The sequence below is a fragment of the Uloborus diversus genome, chromosome 6 (genome assembly GCF_026930045.1).
Source record: "Uloborus diversus isolate 005 chromosome 6, Udiv.v.3.1, whole genome shotgun sequence".
Classification (NCBI taxonomy): domain Eukaryota; kingdom Metazoa; phylum Arthropoda; class Arachnida; order Araneae; family Uloboridae; genus Uloborus; species Uloborus diversus.
This window is the reverse complement of record NC_072736.1, coordinates 104,606,478-104,626,819: the sequence shown is the minus strand read 5'-3', so window position 1 is coordinate 104,626,819 and position 20,342 is coordinate 104,606,478. Positions and strand designations below refer to the sequence as shown.

The window sequence follows — 20,342 nt, the reverse complement described above, 5'->3', positions numbered from 1 at the left end:
TTATATACTGAAAGTGACGACAGCATGATAGTGTGATAGTTCTGCTACGTAAAATACACAATAAGAATAACAGTATGTAAAAGTATGCACTGAAACTGAAAATATGTAAAAGAAATGATGGTTCATATTACATCTTTCCGCCAACGGGTCAGGATATATATTTTTTTAAATCTATATCTTCAAAACAATTCTCAAAGATCATCAGAACCTTAACCGGAATCTTATGAATATATTAGGATTTGATTAGTAACCCTTCCTTTTTGCCGAGATTAAAAAATAAATAAATAATTGGGTAGAAGACGGCAACTGCATCTGTCATTTATTATAAGCTTCAAAAATGGCAGAATTTTTGCAAACACATAAAAATAATATTTGTAACCAAATAATGAAAAGAATAGGTTTTGGTTTGGAGAATAGTTATCTGTCCTTTAAATTCATTTACTTGCGTATAGGGACATCGAAAACTAATAAATAGTGAAGTAATTAAGTTTTAACATAAACGAGCATTGTTGCGTTTATTTATGGCAACAATTTTCTACTTAGCTTTGAAATTATGTGAAACTTAGTATATTTCATTTATTTTGATGCATTTGATGGCAACGCGGAAGTTTTAATTTGATCCTCCCCCGTGTTCGAATGAAATCAGCTGGAATTGCTTTTCACTATTAGTTAGCCCCTGTTAGTGAGTTTTCACGTTTCTTTTTTTTACATGGAACTAATGTCTGCCAACCGAAGTTAGGTAGGTGTGGAAAACGCCCAAGAACTGAACTGAACTGAGTAGTTAAGTTTAAATAAATTAGCCGGACTCGCGCACCTCGTAGCAGTTTTTATTGCAGTATGTAATATTCAAAATTCTTGAGATTTTATTTTCGAGAGAGTTCGTTGCCGATATCTTCATTATGTTGTGTTTATTAATTAACAAGTTTTTATTTGCAACTAACATTGTAGTTTATTGTGCTGTAATTAAATTTTTCTAAGTTAAAAAGTTCAAGTGTTTGTGTCACAATTTCTACACGAAGGAATATCTGAAGACTTCAGTACAAATGATTTCATTGCCCCGCGACTTTTGGAAGCGTTGAAGAAGTTAAATAGATGGTAAGAGTTTTTAAATTTAGAAACTTACTTTGACGCGCAACATGGCATCCCTGCCGGGACTGCAGTGAAGTTATTTGATTTGTATTTAAAAGTTAAGAACTTTGTTGAAATGTCTAAAACAAATGAAGATATTCAACCTAAAATGTCAAAAATTGTAGAAAATTTATGTAAAAAGCGAGCTGTAATGCGAGCTGCTGTAACAAAAGCAGTAAATAAGCTAGAAACAGAATTGGCAAAGAGTGAGGTGGATGCAAACATCGTGGAAGAACTTGTAGAAATATTAACTTTAAAATTTGAAATGCTAAGCGCTGTAGATAGCGAACTAGAAGCTAATTTTGAACCGAACGAACTCGAAAAAGAAATTGAAACTTCGGAAGAATATCGCGAGAAAGTGACTGTTTGGAAGTTTCGAGCTACTAAACGAATTAATGAAATGCGTCAGAATTCGTTGGAAGTCAGTCGCATCAGCGAAAATCAAAATAGAAGCTTTGAAACAAGCAGCAACAGTACTATACGAGTTAAACTTCCGAAATTGACTATCGCGAAGTTTTACGGAGATGTGAGCCAATGGTTAACATTCTGGAACAGTTTTGAATCTGCGATACATAAAAATGAACTTTTGAATAATGTTGACAAATTCAACTACCTAAAGGCATATTTAGGTGGAACTGCCATGAACACAGTTGAAGGATTTCCAATTACAGCTGAAAATTATGATAACGCGATAAGAGCATTGAAGGACCGATATGCTGAAACTGACTTATTAATTAGTGCTCATATGAATAATATCATCAATATGCAACCTCTTAGAGACTCTAATGATGTTCGTGCATTTCGAAGATTTTATGACAACTGTACAACGCAAATACGGTGTTTAGAAGCATTAGGTTTGTCATCGGAAAATTACACTAGTGTATTATGCCCCCTGCTATTAAAAATCCTTCCTGCGGATTTAGTTTTAGAATATAGCAAATTAGAAAGTAATACCCATTCAAATCTGACAAACTTACTTGATTTTCTGTCAAAATCTTTGATGTCGCGAGAAAGAGCAATGCATATTATGTCAGTTAACATAAATCAAATTTCCCCCAACGAGACTTTCGCGCCACATAGGCAAAACACTGTCGAAAACCGTGTTAGAAATGATTCAAGGAAGAATAGGAAACAAATCGCTACCGCGTCTGAACTGATTTCTACCGATGAGATAGAAAATCCCAGAAAAATTAAATGCGTATTTTGCGATTCATTTACCCATTTCAGTTCTGAATGTGAATCTGCCAGTAATTTATCGCTAGAAGAACGGAAAAATATCCTGATGAAAAAGGGAGCGTGTTTCAAGTGTTTAGAAATTAGGAAGCATATTTCTCGGTTTTGTAAAGCAAACGTAAATTGTAAGCATTGTAAGGGAAAACATTCTTCTTTAATGTGTTTTACTAAATATAAGCAGAAACTTAACGTAGATAAGAATGTCCCTCCTGAAAATTCCGTCCTCTCAAACCAATCTTCGTCGAATGAAGTTTATTTGCAAACTTTAATTGTGCGTATTCGAAATCAAGGTTTAGAACATTTACTGCGTGTAATTGTCGATTCAGGGTCACAAAAAAGTTACATTTCGGAATTTGCTGCAAATAAAATGGGGTTAAAGAGTTCGGGAACTGAAATTGTTAAGCATGGGCTTTTTGGAGGGATAGAAACTACAGAACAGCATAATCGTTATTCTGTGCTCTTGAGTAGTCTTGATCGGAAGCATAGTTTTCAAATTGAAGTAATGGATCAGAAGAAAATTTGCGCTTTTATTCCGAAGGCTAAGACAGGTCAGTGTATTAAAATTTTGAAGCGGGCTGGTATATTTTTGAGTGATATATCGTCAATGAGTAAAACATGTTTGTATGAAGAAAATAATAATGAAATACACATGTTGTTAGGAGCGGATATAGCGGATAAATTATACGCGAATGGAATCAGACATTTTTCGAACGGTTTAGTTGCTGTTAAAACTAAGTTGGGATGGACACTCATGGGAAAAGACTCAAATAAAGCTAACGTAGATAATTCACTGTTACTGTTATCTCTTCATGTTAATGACGCTAAAATAAATGATTTGTGGAATTTAGATTCTTTGGGAATTCTTGATCCAAGTGAGAAAATAAATAAAAAAGAAGCCCAAGAATTGGCGTTAAAGCATTTTAGAGATACAATAGGAAGGCAAGAGGATGGGAGATATATTGTTTCTTTACCGTGGGTAAAAGATCCTCATTTGCTAAATGATCATAAAAGTTTGGCAGAAAAACGTTTGAAAAATACGGTAAAAAATCTTAAATATACAAGAAACTTAGGGGACTACGAAAATGTCTTTTGTGAATGGGAAACAGAGGGAATAATAGAAAAAATTCCAATTTCAGAAAATAAAACTGAAACTGCTTCTCATTATCTCCCACACAGAGCAGTAGTTAAGGAAAGTTCGACTACTAGAATTCGTCCAGTTTTTGACGGATCCGCTCATTTACCAGGAGGTTTATCTCTTAATGATTGCATCGAGAAAGGGCCTAATTTGATAGAATTGATCCCTACCATCTTGAACCGTTTCAGGATTGGAAAGTTTGGGGTGGTTGCTGATATTCGTCGAGCTTTTTTACAGATAGCTTTGCAATCAGCCGATAGGGATTTTTTGCGTTTTTTGTGGTGGGCAGAGGGCAATCCAGAAAAGACACTAATTTATCGCCACGCTCGTGTCGTTTTTGGCGTAAGTTGCAGCCCTTTTCTTCTGGCCGGTACACTTGCTTACCATCTCGATCAAGCCCCAGATGAACTTAAAGAAACTGCGCAAAAACTTAGAGATTCTCTTTATGTGGATAATTGTGTGGCTAGCGTAGACAGCGTAGCAGAATTAGAAAATTTCCGTGAACATTCTTGTAGGCTTTTATCATCCGCAAAATTTGATCTTAGAGGTTGGCAGAGTAATGCATTAATTCCTGAAATCGCTAACTTGGAAAAAAGTGAACCGGTGTCGGTTTTAGGACTTTTGTGGAACACCGCTGAAGACACGCTGTCGTGCGATGTCAGAAAAATAACAATAGATGGACCAATCACAAAAAGAACTATTTTGTCCGTTACACATCAAATTTTCGATCCGATTGGTTTTACTTGCCCAATAACTTTGATACCCAAAATAATTTTACAAGAATGTTGGAAAATCAAAGCTTCGTGGGATTCTCGGCTTCCCGATGAATTAGTGAAGCGTTTCGAAAAGTGGAAAAATGAGATTGCAAAATTGTACAGTCTAAAAATATCCCGACGTTTATCCAAATTGCCATTTACTCTTAAAGACATAACTTTACACATTTTTTGTGATGCTTGCAAGACATCTTATGCTACGTGCATATATTTTAGAGTGGAACAGGTTGGATCCCCAGTAACTTGTCATTTGATTGCCGCTAGAGCTAGAGTTGCTCCTTTAAAAAAGATTACGATTCCTCGTCTTGAACTTTTAGCTTGTTCGATTGGAGCTAGATTAGCAAACACCATCATATGCGACTTACGTCTCGAAGCCGTAAAAACTGTCTTTTGGTCAGATTCTATGAATGTGCTATTTTGGATAAAAAAGGAAGGCCCGTGGGCAACATTCGTAGAAAATCGTGTTCAAGAAATCAGAAGACTGACAAAAATTGAACAGTGGAGATTCGTACCAGGAGTAATGAACGTAGCTGACATTCCGTCCCGAGGATGTACCTTAGGAAAGCTATTGCGTACGGAATGGCTGTGCGGACCGGACTGGTTGAAGAGATCTGCCGAATATTGGCCGAAAGACGAATTTCTGCCTGACATGGAAGTAGTGAACGCAGAAAAGAAGAAAGTTATAATCACAGCTACTAACTCCGAAGATAAGGGAAAATACTACTACAGATATTCTTCTTACGTTAAACTACTACGAATCACCGCGTGGATTTACAGATTTGTAGAAAATTGTAAAAAATCCAAAAAAGATAGACGATTTGGTGTTCTTGACAGTAAAGAGCTTCAAAAGGCTGAACATGTAATTTTAAAGCAAATTCAATCAGAAGCTTTTGGAAGAAATCCTGACGCAAGATTAAGATCGATCAATACAATCGTAGGCGACGATGCCTTGATTCGAGTGAAAACGAAGATATTTTTTAGAGATGATGACATGCATTTTCGGCTTCCAGTTGTACTTCCCTCCGAACACCCGGTTGTCCTTAGTCTCATTCGGTGGAAACATAAAGAGTTAGGACATTGTGGCGTACAACTGCTTATGTCAGCGCTTCGAGAAAAGTACTGGATTTTGAAGAGCCGGAAAACCATTAAGAAGGCAATCAAGTCCTGTATTGTGTGTCGAAGATTCAACTCTAAACCGCCCGAAGTTCAGGAAAGTGTTTTACCGGAAAATCGTGTAAAAGATGCATCAGTTTTCGAAATTCTAGGAATAGATCTAGCAGGACCCTTGATCCTCAAAGATAACTCAAAAGTTTGGATTTTGATTTTCACCTGTGCTGTTTTTAGAGCTGTTCATGTTGAGATGTTGACTTCAGTGTCTACAGATAACTTTCTTTTGGGGTTGAGGAGATTCATCGCGAGAAGAGGCAGACCGTCAATTATCTATTCCGATAACGGTAAGAACTTCGTTGGCGCAAAAAATCAATTAAACAAGATTGATTGGAAAAAGATTCAAGATGAAACTACTGCTTCTTCTATTGCTTGGATTTTTATCCCCCCTTCTGCTCCCTGGTGGGGAGGATTTTGGGAAAGGTTAATAGGAGTTTTGAAGAGAATTCTAAGAAAAGTTTTGGGTCGAACATCATTGAATTATGAAGAGATGTTAACAGTCCTCTGCGACTGTGAGAGTATCGTAAATTCGCGACCGTTGACTTACGTAAGTGATGACGTTCAAGATCTTACCCCGATTACCCCTTCTATGTTTTTGCAAGAGATTAGAGAAATCGGTGTTCCAGACTTAGATGCGCTGGATCATCAGAAATTAAATAAACGTCACGCGTATACACAGAAAATACGAAAAGATCTCCGTTCGAGATTTCGAGTGGAATATCTCGGGCAGTTGCGACAACCTGGGACTACTAGAAATAATTCTCCAGTTCTAAAAGTTGGTGATTTAGTTATCGTGTGGACAGATAACTGTAAAAGAATTGACTGGCCACTCGGAAGAGTTCTAGAAGTGTTCACAAGTAAGGATGCATGTGTGCGAGTTGCTAAAGTCAAGACAAAAACGGGTGTCTTCATTCGTCCTGTTAAAAAGTTGTGTTCTCTGGAGTTGGGAGCGGTGTCTTCTTGTGAGCTTCAAAAGTTAAAACCCCCTCCTGTGACTGTTCTTGAGGATTTGTGTTGCACCACCACCACCAGTTCATCACCTAGCCTGACAGCATTGAAGTTGAGTTCCGGAGTCCCGAGCCCTGAACTCAAGGTGGGGAGTGTGGAAAACGCCCAAGAACTGAACTGAACTGAGTAGTTAAGTTTAAATAAATTAGCCGGACTCGCGCACCTCGTAGCAGTTTTTATTGCAGTATGTAATATTCAAAATTCTTGAGATTTTATTTTCGAGAGAGTTCGTTGCCGATATCTTCATTATGTTGTGTTTATTAATTAACAAGTTTTTATTTGCAACTAACATTGTAGTTTATTGTGCTGTAATTAAATTTTTCTAAGTTAAAAAGTTCAAGTGTTTGTGTCACAATTTCTACACGAAGGAATATCTGAAGACTTCAGTACAAATGATTTCATTGCCCCGCGACTTTTGGAAGCGTTGAAGAAGTTAAATAGATGGTAAGAGTTTTTAAATTTAGAAACTTACTTTGACGCGCAACAGTAGGATAGCAATAAAACCGAATTTTGTGCCCAACTGAACAAATATGAAACAAGTTAAAACTAGGAACTCTGTGGGGAGGGATTCCAATTGCCTTTTTTTCTTTTGTACTTGCCCAGTAATATCGCATTTGAAATGTAAAAAAGCATCCCACATCGTTACCATCCACTTTTGCGTGGTGGAGGGATTAAAAGAAAAAAAAATGGAGGGAGGGAGGAAAATACGTGATCACACATACAAGCACCTATCAGTTGCAAAAAGAAAACATCAAACAATCAGTTCTCACCTTTGTTCTTCCTTTTACTCCTTTTCTTCCATTTGTTTCTCGTCATATCCAGTCTTCTCTGTTTTCTGATGGCAACTTCTCTCTTTTCCCGCACAGAACGATCCCATCTCACTTGGGGATGCGAGCCACGAATGCATTTTGGCTTCTCCTGGGGACTCCATCTTCCATCAACGCAAGTGGCCCCCGGGGGTCCTTCCACCAGGGTAAAGTGTCTTTCGCACTCGTACATGATTTGCCGATTGTTGGTGATCTTCTTCACGTAGGGTCTATAATCATACATTCCCATGTGCCCAACAAGAAGAATGCGGCCATTTTCGAGTAATCCTGGATATGGGCAATAAGCTGGGAAAAAAGTTTTATCATTATTAATTTATATTATGAATATTACCATTCATCATTAAGCACGGGTTACTTTGAAATTAATTTTTCATCATTCATATTAACATTATTACGGCGGACTAAATATCATTAATTTGAACATCACTAATAAGAATGATGTTTTTTTTTTGTTCTCGACATTATCATCATCTTTTTTACTCCGTCGGTTTTTATCATTCATAGCAATCGCTAATACTATTACTATTATATAAACTAATGACTACATGTAACACGAAAAAGAAAACCTAACTTCATAAGGAACGTTTAGTAACGGTTAAATGTACAGATTTTTTTTTTTTTTTTTTTGTATTCTAAATGATTGTACTAAAAATAATCTTTAAAAAAAAACCCTGTCTTATGCTTGGGCAGGTAAGTGGAAATATCAACAAAAATGAGCAGTAGAGATTTTTGAAGAAACGTATTTTTTATTTCCCCGAAACACCGTCAAGATATTTGAAATTATTCCCATGCTTCATTTTCAGCGGAAACCGAATAAGCATGTTTGTACAATCAAACTGGAATAAATATGACACAAATGTAGAAAAGAAATAGAAAAGTAGATACTACTATTTACTTGCCTAGCGTTCTGTGAACATTTAACACTTGATTCTAAACATTTCAAAACAATACATTAATATTAACTGTACCATTCAAAATACATCATTACCAATTGCCGCCCAAAACACGTTAAAATAAAGTTCGTAACCAAATAATGGATTTAGCCAAGTAAGTAAACTAAAAAAATTCTGTAAACTGAAAAATGAAAAAAAAAAAAAAAACACACACACACTTATGTGGAAGTAGGCCTTGCCAGAACTGACTATTCATTTTACAATTTTGTGCAAAATTCGTCCTAAAAAAATAACCTTCTTCTATTCTTAACTACAATGCGGAATAATTTTTTTGATAGCCTGTTTGCTTATACAGAAGAATATAATACATTAAACAAGATAATATTATTAATAGTAAAACAGATTTTACTAATAGGTACAACATAACTCTAATCACTACAACACCCACAGTTTCCAAACTTCCCTCTACTGCATACCAAAAAATTCATTTTTGCGTGTGACTCGTTTTTACAGGACTTATTTTAACATTTACTTTTTTTAATTTCTGAATTCGCACTATGACAACTTCGACTAAGTATTTATATCCGTTAATTGAAAACTTCAAAAGAACTGTCAATACGTGGTAATAATAAGCTCACTTACTTTCATTGCAAACAGGCGTATCTGCAGTCCACCTACCGAATTTACATTCAGTAACGTTAGGTCCAATTAGTTTGTAGCCATCTTTGCACCGGAATAAGGCTTTCATTCCATGGTCTGTCTTGGGTGCGATTACCATACCAGATCTTGGTCTCTTGGGCAATGTTTTACATCTGGCTGGGAAATTAAAATACATAAATTAGTAAATAAACTGCTCAAAACAATTAAAGGATATTGTAAGTTTTTGTACGAAAAAAGGTATTAGCAAATATTTTTTTGCATAGAATCGAAGAAGATAGTTACAAATGCAAATTCTTCTTCATTTCAAGCGTAGCAGTATGCAAATTTTGAGTTTGACGTCGAAGACGACGTTTCAGTGGCGGCGAATGAGATTTCGCGCTTAACTTATTGTAAGACAAAGCAGAAAATAGTAATCGACATTCAGTAAACTCGTTGTTTCGATGAATGCGATGCCTCAACGAACTCATTTAACGGAATCAGAAGCTTCTAAAGTGGTTGTCAGGCTAGAGGGAAGCCAAACACAAGCCAAGGCAGCAGAAGCTATTAGAGTTTTGCAAAGTATGATTTCTACGAGATGGAAACGGTTTTTGGAGACTAGAAATGCTGGCCGAAGATCAGGTCGCAGACGGTCAACAACGCTCAACGAAGACCGTTATTTAGCTTTAACGGCTCCGAGGCACCAAAGTATGAATGCCTTAACACTACAACGACACCTTCGCTCGGGTACTGGCACCACAATTTTGACACAAACTGTCCGAAATCGCCTTCACGCTGTAAGTCTGTATGCTCGTCGACCAATGGTCTGTGTCACATTAGCTGCGAGACACCGTCGCGATACAGGGAGTGGGTAACAGAGCATGTGAATTGGAGAAGAAATGAATGGAGCAATATTTTTTTCTCTGACGAGTCAAGTTCTTGTCTTTACCCATTTAATGGCTTATTTTCATCTGGAGGGATCTTGGCATTAGAAACAATCCAGCGTTCGCGCCCGCATGTCATTCCAAATGGAACTCTGACCGGTCGTCAAAGTAGGGCTTAGATCCTCACACCTATTGTAGTGCCTGCAGCAATTGGAGGTGACTTCATGTTAATGGACGAAAATTGCAGACCACATCGTTCTTACTTGATGAATGATTTTCTTTTGGCGGAAGGAATCATACGAATGAAATGGCCAGCGTGTTCTCCAGATATGATCCCATTAGAGCATGTTTGGGACATTCTAGGCAACGAGTTTTCGGACGCCTACCACCTCCCCAAACTCTCCAAGAACCGGAAAGAGCGCTTCAGGAGGAGTGGGGCAGAATACCCAGCCGCTCCTTAATAGCCTCAAGAATTCCATGCCTTAGAGGGGTTTTACATTGCTGGTCGTCCGGGATTACATACCCCCTATTGAAAGCGATTTTCTTTTAAGAAAACCCCAATTTTTTTATCGCTTTTTTTCATATTCACGAAGTGCGTTTTTTTCCCTTTTGTACCCAAAAGTTCAAAAAACGTATTTTTTCCTGCCATACAAATGTAATTTTTGTCTCAAGTAGTTTACTAACCAGGGGTGCCCACAGGGGGGGATTATGGCGCAAGTTGCGCCATCAAAATTTTTGGGGGGGATTTTTTCCAAAAGTTTTAATTTTCTTTAGAACATGAAATTTTTGATTTTTGGAAGGAAAAAATATTTAATCTTATTCAACAAAAAATAGATGCATAAGTAATACTTTTTTCACGTACTTTTACCAAAATTTAATACCCGTGTCTCTTTTCAATAAAGGGAACATCAGAGACGGGATGGAGTTTGTGCCCGTTTCAAAGCTTGATCAGACGATTTGCTTCCTATTTAATTTATTATAAATCTTCTGAAGTAGAACAATTCTGCATGATGAATATGTGTGACAGTGATGAGAGGGAGAGAGAGATCAAAAATGACTAAAATAAAAAGTTTTCTCCTCTCCTTAGTTTATTGTTTGTAATAATTCTGACCACTATGCACTTGTCTTTCATTGATTCATTTGCACCTTGACAATCGTTAAGAACTAGTTTTGAAATTTGCGAATAACATATTTTTAATCCCTCTAATCGACAATTACTAGAGTTTTTTCATAAACTAGCTTAAGTTTGTGTAGACTTTTTCATTTCACTTTACTATCATCTTCTCTACCATTTTTAAACGGATTGGTTCAATTTTTCATTAGATGATTTTTATTAAAACTTTCAGTGATGTTGGTTTTCGCCGATGGAAGCATAGAAGGTATCTGATATGCATAGAAGAATATTTGAGTCGTTAAAATTCTCGAGTTCTGATTTTCCATGTGTGCTGAATAGCTGAATCCATTTTTAAGGATTTACGAAGGATATCTGCCACAGGGTATCTGTGTGCTATCCATCCTTTTTGACTATGTAACTTCAATTTTGGAAAACTTTCAGGAGAACGCCCTTCACTGTAACGCCCGAATAACACCATCTTTATCATCAAGAGTCATCTAAATCTGCGTTTCTAGAACTGCAATTTTGAAAAATTAAGAAAGAGCCCCTGAATCCCCCATCTCTTCTTAACATAATCTAAGAGAATCCTAAAATTGCGTTTTGGAGTATATATTTCGAAAAACTGCCGGTTGAATGGCACTGAAACTCACCTTCCACTAACATTATCAAAATCAGGGCCGACGCCAAAGGGGGGGGGGGTCCCCCCGTTTTTAATAAGGGGAGCCAAAAATTTCCTTTTAGAGATGTAATAAACGAAAAAAAAGGAAAAACTCTTCGTTGTTTTAAAAAATAAAATAGTAAATACAAATGAACAACTGAAATAATAGTGACAAAAAGCATTTTTGTAGTAAAATTTAAATGGAAAAAGTAATGTTAAAATATCATTTAGGAACATATATGATTCTCTTTTAATCAGATTGTCAAAGTAAGGGCTGCGGAAATGTGAGTTTCGAACATTTTTAACGCAAAAAATAGTATTCAGTGCACTATTCACTAGGCCACAGAGTGGGTATGTCTGCTTAAGCGGAAACTATAGACCTGGCTCAAACTCAAGTATTGTGCATGAGTAAAATTAGCATAATAGGAGGGAGAACCGGCGAAAAAACTAACATGGTGCACGGCTTTTCTCTCGGCTGCCCTAGTTATACAAAACCATGCTTCATGGTTCTTCAGTTTAAAAAAAATAGATAAATAAATAGGATGGCTTCATAGGGGCCGCCGAAACATTCCCCATATGTAATTTTTTTGATGAAAAATATTGTTCTGAAAATCGTTGCTTAGTGGAGAAAAATGCCTGGGTCGCAGAAATATATTTGAAACAGAGAGAGAGAGGGAAAAAAAAAACAGTTTAATGCTAAGAGAGATTAAAAATATTGTGATGAATGATCACACCAGGAGTTCTAAATGTTTGAACGTAAAAATCGTGGGTAATTCAAAGCTTAATCAAGAGATGCAGGAGGAACATTTAAAATAAAATGAAGTGGAATTAATAAGACTTAAGGTATCGCACAAAATTACCACATCCGTTCAAAATGTTAAAAGTTCTTTTTCTGGGGCCGCAGACGCTTGTGTTTCAAGAAAACAAAAATATTAGGCTGGAAATTGACAATTTTACGGTGGGAAATCCAAGCAAATAATCGTGTTTGGCAAACTAAAATAGGAAGAAAGTATTACCACACTATGTTTACCAATAATTAAAACTTAAAATGAAGACAGGGAAGTAGCCAAACAGAGGTGGACAACTCTAATTCCTTCTTTTTACGTCCCAAAAGCTGGTCAGGAATTGAGTTTTTAAAACATAGGCCTTGAAAAAATTTCGGGAAAACGCTCTAAAACCCATTGCCTTCTCAATTAATCAATCATCATCATTCACGGCCGAATAAATTTCGTCTTTTGGACTTTAATTTAAAAAAAAAACTCCCTGAGGTCTTTCGAACCTGACCTCCTCCTAATATTACTAAAGATCCTCAAAAGTTTTATTGTCAAGGCTTCAGAAAATTTTTCGAGGGAGACCTCCCAAACTCCCCACTCCTCTAACAGTATTTAAAATCGCCTACGATTGCGTTAATTGAATTTCAATTTTGAAAATTTTTCAGGGGAGGACTTCGAATCTCTCCACCCATTAACATTAGCTTATCAAAAATCTTCTAAACCAGCGTTTTCTACAGATCGGAAATTTTTCGAGAGAATGCTCCCCTCCCCTCTCTCTCTCTCTCTCGCCAACATCTACGAAAAACGTCTTAAATTTCGTTTTCAGTGCTTCAATTTCGAAACATTTCTGTGCGTGAGCCCCTTCAATACTCCCCCCCCCCAGTCCTCCTTCAGTGAAGTAAGTGAAGTAAGTTCGGTAAAGCTTAAATTACGTTTTCGGAGCTTTAGTTTCAAGAAACTGGCGGTGCACTTCATTTTAGCAAAAAAGTCAACAACCACATTTTAAAGCTTTCATTTTCAAAAACTTTTGGAGGGATGGCGTTCGCATCTCTATTCTCCTTAATATCACTATAAATCGTCTAAAACTGCATTTTTTGAACTGCAATTTTCAAATCCCCCCCCCCCCCCCCCCCCACCTTTACCTGTCGCAATCAGAAATAATTCACAATTACGTGCTTGGAGTTTGAAGAAGTTTTAAAATTTATCAGGGGATGACTTCGAGTCTCTTCCTCCTGTAACATCACCATAGATCCTCTAAATCCGAGTTTTTCAACAAAAAATCTTAAAAAATTGCCGGGGGAGAATTCCCGGACCGCCTCTCATAATCAAATATAACGTACGATTGTGTTTTGGGAACCAAAATTTCTGTAAAAATTATTGGATATATTGAACCTCCTCTCTACTTACTTCCTCTCCAACTTAAAATATATTCTAAAGCTGCGTTTTTATATCTTCAATTTCGAAAAAATTCCAGGAGGTAGCACTTCGACACCCCCTATTTCTGATTGAATATTCTCCTTACAATTAAATTTATATTGCTTGTATTAAGGTCCAGTAAAATGACTATCCCTGCTAAACCAGAAGCTAAATCTCTCTCTCTCTCTCTCTGCATATTGGAACATGCGTTTTAAACAATTAAGGGGCAGCCAAATGTGTACCCCCCCCCCTCCCAGTTTTTTGACCTAGCGACGGCCCTGATCAAGATCTATCAAAACTGCGCTTTTACGTAAAGCTACAGGTTCGAAAATTTAAGTGGAGCGCCACTTTCGTCAACATTTTTAAAGATCGTCTTAAATTTCAATTTAGGGCTTCAATTTCGAGAAAATTCCGGGAGAGCTTCCAAAAACTCTTTTTCTTAACGTCACAAAGGTCGGCTACAATTGTAATATTAGAGGATCAATTTCAGAAAACTGCCTGTCCCCTAACCATAGATAGTCTAAAATATGGTTTTAAAGACTTTTATCACGAAACTTTTCCGGGGGCGAGCCCCCGAATCTCTTTTTTCCCTAACATTACCACAGATAGTCAAAAACTGCGTCTTTAGAACTACAATTTTGAAAACTTATCGGAGGAGAGCCCCCGAACCTGCCTTTCTCCCTAACACAACGGTAGACTATTTACAATTGCATTTTTGAAGTTTCAATATTGAAAAATTACCGGAAAGAGGCCATCAAACCTTTTATCCCCCAAACATCACCAGAGATCGTCTAAAACTGGTTTTAAAAATACATTTTCTAAAATATTTCGGGGGAGACCCCCCCCCGTACTCTCTAGCTAACTGACTATTATATTTCTGTTTCAAGGTTCATATTGCATACATCTAGTAATCACTCCATCCCTAAACAGAAAGTTGAATCCATTCTCCCTGTAATTATTCATACCTTTGAAAAAAAAAAGGTGCAGCAAAACTCAGGGGTCTCCAAAACTTGTTTACTCAAGGTCCACGTTGCAAATTTTGGGAAGGCGAGGCGGAACAATCCAACAATATTTAAGTTCAAATGGTATTTGTTAGCGCTCCCCCCCCCCCCCCCGGGAATTCGACTAGAAATTAGATATTTTCAAAATTTATGTTTAACCCGATTCGAAAGCGAGAAAAATTTTGGGGGGGAATTTGCGCCATTGAGCTTGGGGGGGATGGGCACCCCTGTTACTAACGCCTGTCGATAATGTATCAATCATCCAAAAAGTTCTCCAAGCCCTAAATCAACCCAAAACCTCAATGTCCTTTAATTGTTTTGAGCAGTGTAAATAAATGTTTTTGTATACTACTTAGTTCAAGAGGATAGTACTAAGATAGTATTATTGAGGGTTTTTTGTTTTTTTTTCAAATTACTTGCAGTCTGATTTTGTTTGTGAGAGCTTTATAGAAGGGTGTGTTTTTGACAAAAATTATAATTAGTATATTATGTTATTTGTGTTAATTGTAACTAATTGTAACATTTTTCCCCAGTAGTTCATTACTGTAAAGAAAATTTCATCACGCAGAGTTCCATTAATATTTTTTATTTTTGCTCCAGCTCCGATGAGATGTTCTCCCTTCTTTTTTCGCCTTGTACGTAATAAGTACTAAGTTTTTCCGAACATTCTCCATAATATAGAAGTGTTTAATATAACCTATAGAGTTAAATCTTTACCTAACTTAATTAAATAAGAATAATTCATTGCAGGATATCTGTGTAAGTTGCTTAGACATTTTCTATGAAAAAATTTGTGATTTTGGGATCCAACTAAAAAATATTCGGTAAATTTAGGAGTCAATTTTGGAATTTTTGGAAATCCCCTTTAACTGGTGTAATGTATTTTTTACGAACGACTAATTTATTATATTTCCTCAGAAATGTTTAGTTTACGTTATGCGTAGCATTTTTGAATGAGACAATCTAATTTTTGGTGTTTGTATATTTTTATTTATTTTTTATGCATCAATTGTTCTTTTTTTCAAGAATTGCACTCAAATTTAATCCTTGGCATTATTGTGCTGAGATGTTTGCAAAAAATATAGGCAGTTATTTCAAAAAATTAATATATTGTGGAATAACTTAAACATGTTATTATCGTAATTTATCAGAGGTCTACTGAATATTTTCTGCAAATTATTTATTTACTAGAAAATCGCCCGTCAAGGCATGGCGGGTGAAAAATGCTTCTACATTTAAACAAAGTCATTGCCTGTTTGTTGATATTTTGATAGATGAAATTGTATCCCTAACTCCAGTGAATTGACCATAAAACTCCAGTAGATTCACAACTCCAACGAACTATAGGGGGCACTGCAGTCACTGTCTAATGGCCGACTTAAAAACTAAAACAAACGCATGTGGTAACGAAGAAAAACTAAAAGTGTTGTGATTTTTGTTCGTATGTATGATTTTTTTCGCTTTATTCATTTGAAAAGATTTTTCAAAGTCTTTTGATTATTCTGACCCATATAGAAAGAGATTAGAAACCAAAAAGTATTACGAAAGTAAGCAATTAATGCAGAACACACAGTAAGTTGTTCTGAAGCAGCCATTTTCACGATGTTGAATTTGGAATTCATAAATTTTTGGTTCGCTTCAAACGGCATTTTCATTTTGTACCGTTTTTTCTATACATTAGTACATATTAAGTTCAGTTTCGTGACATTTCCAGCATTTGTTGACATTTTTGTCACATAGTGCACATACGTGGCAGACTGTCAAGAGTAACGTTTAACACTAGATAATTTATTTCTATGACTATATGATTGGATATCCAAAGAAATCATGCATTTAATTCATTCGTCATCGAAATGATTTACCTGATATGCGAAATCTTGTCAAGATACATTATTCTTTCACACAATTTTAAAACCATAACCCTATAAACAGATTTTTGGCGAACTTTTATTTTTTATTGTTCAAATTCTTAACGTTCTTTCTGGATTTTTCAATCTGTTCTGCGATAAATATTTTCAAGAAAATTTATTTGCATACTGTCTATTTCAGTAGGATTCTGTAGTAACAAAGGTTATTTAAATCATTTATGGGTCATTTTCCCTAAACAGCGCAATTTGGACAGGGCAAGGAATGGCATTCACTGTGCCAGGGGAATGACACTTAGAGGAAATAATGCGTTTTACTGACGATATTATAATTTATGTGGGAAAAGGAAACACTACTTTTATGAAATTGAAAAAGATCCAATGTCGTGGTGTACAAAAAGTAGTTGTTGTGGTTATTTGTTTCCTTTACATTTTACAGGGGAAGGACGACAGGGGAATGACAAAAATTAAAGTTAACTTATATATTGTCATAACTGCAAACAACAAATATCAATGTCACTTAAAGTAAGGGGGGGGGGGAAACTCTATACAAACAAGAGTCAATCATTCATTGAGCGATTATTACAAAATTAAATGAATTATCAAAGACAGGGTAATGACAGAGTCATTAAAAATACTTATCAAGATTTAACTTGATATCACCCGAATGATACTCGACACCGTATATTTATTCAAAAAGAACTAATTAAGATTATTTCTATGACGAGACCAGAATTCAAAGATTAAATTATGAGTTAATACAACTATTACCAGGTGTGAGAAACATTCATTCCATTCCTCGACAGGGGAATGACAAAAAATCAAAGGACATTTTTTACTATTTTTTTTTTAAATAATGCAAACCTTGAAGAATTTTTTTTTCTATTTTACAACATTGCATAACACTTCTTAAGAGGTTAAACAACATTTTCTGTACAAATATGCATGGCTTCCTGAATCTTTAGAGCTGATTTTGCTTTAAGGTGGAGGTAGGGACACACAGGGGAATGACATTTATCATGTCAAAAAATTATTTAAATGTATAATAATAATAGAGTGTGTGTTTTAACTTATTTTACAAACATAAAAACATGTTGTTAAAGCATTCTAGCGTCAGTTTTATTTCTATACTAGTTAGTTTGTTATTTCTGGTGCAAGGACAAGAATTTAGCAGTTTAGAGAAAATGACCCTTATGTGGAATTAGGTTAAGGAAAAGTGTCCAGTCAATGTTGTTAAGTTCGTTTTTTTTTTCATCGAATTAAAAAACTGATATTTATTCAAATTCACTCAGAACAAAATAAATAAAATGTGTACTCACAGTTTATATATGGTGGTAGTTTTCTTTTCAGTTGATTGACCATTATTTCTTTTTACTTATCGAATTCTGTAATCTTACTACCATTTTATTCCACTCATGATAAAAATTAAAAATGGTTTAACTAAAAACGCGAAATCTCGCCAAGGCTACTTTGCTCGCACAATACTAAAACTATAACCCTAAACAAATTTGGCGAAACCTTTCAGCTGAGAATAAAAGGAATGAAGTAAATTCTTTCTCGGTGAAACATTTTTCATTTTGTTCTACAATAATATATTCAAGAAAATATTTTGCATACCGTCCATTCCAACTAAATGCTGCTGTAAAATATGATTAGTTAAATTAATTTAAGATTAAAAAAAACTCATATTCTTACAAATTCATACAAAACAAAAAAAATTTTTACCTGGTATAACGTTATCCAATTTTGTTAATCCAGAGTTTTCTTGTTTACGCTTCCACCATTTAATACTTTTTTGAAAGAAATAAGGAAAACTAACATTATTTTGAGAAGCTCGAGAATACTACTAAGGGACGAATTAATTTCTGTAGCTGAAAGCAAACTAAGACACATCGATTGCGTTAATAAATACTCAGAACAAACTGCCTGTGTTTACGTCAACAGACACACGTGGAACACAACGTGGCAATGTTTTAGTTTCATTTGCAGTTTTGTAAATCACCGCAAGGTAGCGTATTCGAGCGCTGGAGTTCCGAATAGCGTTAATTGTTGACCAATTTTTCATTTCTTCATTCTTCTTAAATTATCGTCTTACCAGTAAAACAATTAAGTTACCGGGTCCAGTTAAGCCTTGCCAAAATAAAGCATTTCAATGCATTTCAAACATCACCAAAAAATATTATACAATTATCATGCTATGGCGCGAGTTTAATCGTTGACGACGTCAGAGCATCTCTAGATCAGTGAATTCGCTGTTATATATTTGATGATTCACAATTTTTTTAACAAATGACAAAGCTCTCTATACCCCAAGATATAAAAGCGCTGAGCATACAGACTATCTGCAGGTATATTTTCCTAAAATGTGTAATAATCTAGGCACGTCAATAGTTAGAACAAAACGTGCCAATAAACGTATCGATGTTTTCCTCTTTTCTCAGATGGATAACTATAAGGAAGGTGGTTTTTTTTTTCTTATTCATTGGATGTACTGTGAATGAAACGTCAAGAGAAAATTATTTGTCTAGCATAAATTACATCAAAACATTCGTGTTTCGAAATTGTGATAATAGTTAATCCTAGCACGTGAAAGGCGTAACTATTATATTTAAGCATATAAAAACCCGTGGCAAAAGCACTTCAGTAAGAAATTTCAAATCGCGCATTTTTTATGTGTGATTTTAACTTTGTCGTTTTGTATTTTTTATAAGTTTTAATTCAATGAAAATAAAACACGATTTTCCTATAGTCAGTGTTAGATCCAGTGGGGGATGCAAGGGGAAAGGCATGACATGCCCCCCCCCCCTCACCTAAACCGTCTACAACAGTATCGGTGCACGTTATGGCCAAACACTTTATGATAAAAATGAAAACGGTTTCAGTTGTCATTTCGATTTATTAATTACTTTGAGAGTAATATATTTGAAACACTACTTCTTTTCATTGCGTATGAAATTAATCGTAAGATTGTTAATCTATTAGGTGACTTATTCCTGGCAGATGGTTCTTTTTATTGACACCCGAGCAGTTTCAAAAAATTTTTCATATTTAAAAACGTAGGTTCGTTCATAAGGTCATTCTTCAGCAATGACCCCTCTAAAATAGTAGAATGTATCCGCCCCTGTTTAGAATCCAGATTATACACACTGAAAGCCATTAAAATATGCATGAAAATATGCCCTAAAAATCCCTAAAACATGAGCTGAAAATTTTAAAAATATTCGATAGCTATATTTCTTTCAGAGTTGAAAAGTTGTCACTAACAGATGTTATTGGGTAATATTTGAAGTTTCCAATAGTAGTCAAATCTTTTATAAGATTTCAAATCCTCTCGAGTACTTTTACTGTAAAGCATATTTATACGGGAGCATTCGATGCATTCCAAAGATTGGCATTATAAGTTCCAACTTAAAAATCTCAGTCACTCAGCCCCGATTAACATTTTCTAAGCAAAATCTTGAACTTAGTTTCACTCGTTGACATCCATGAAATATCCTTTCATATTACTTGATTTTCTTTTTTCATTGGCTACCTCAAGGTAGCCAATTAAAAAAGTGCTTATTTCTTTTAATGTGACGCAGTGCTTGTTTCCATGAAATGAATTTACATGTTTCTTAATTTTTGCACCATTAGAAAGACAAAAAATTTTATCTTGATTTTACTAAAGATAAAAAAATCTAAAAACTAGTGAATAGTGCTGTAGCTTACAACTTTACCATTTGTAGTTTTTATACAGAAACATATACTAATTATAATTTTTGTCAAATTTTCTCATTCATTGTCTTAATATTTGGAGTTATTTAACATTTTCGCATTTTTTGAAACAATGTT

The 20,342-nt window shown here is 35.3% G+C and overlaps 1 protein-coding gene across 1 annotated transcript in view; it reads right to left on the bottom strand.

The window, feature by feature from the left end:
* LOC129224904 (sushi, von Willebrand factor type A, EGF and pentraxin domain-containing protein 1-like) overlaps positions 1-20,342 on the bottom strand; it is a 149,274-nt gene that overhangs the window by 31,509 nt on the left and 97,423 nt on the right. Inside the window, exons 9-10 of the mRNA XM_054859450.1 lie at positions 8,807-8,980; positions 7,215-7,556 (exon numbers count right to left, since the gene is read on the bottom strand). Of these exons, the coding sequence (XP_054715425.1) occupies positions 7,215-7,556; positions 8,807-8,980 (516 nt within the window). The remainder of the gene's footprint in view (positions 1-7,214; positions 7,557-8,806; positions 8,981-20,342) is intronic.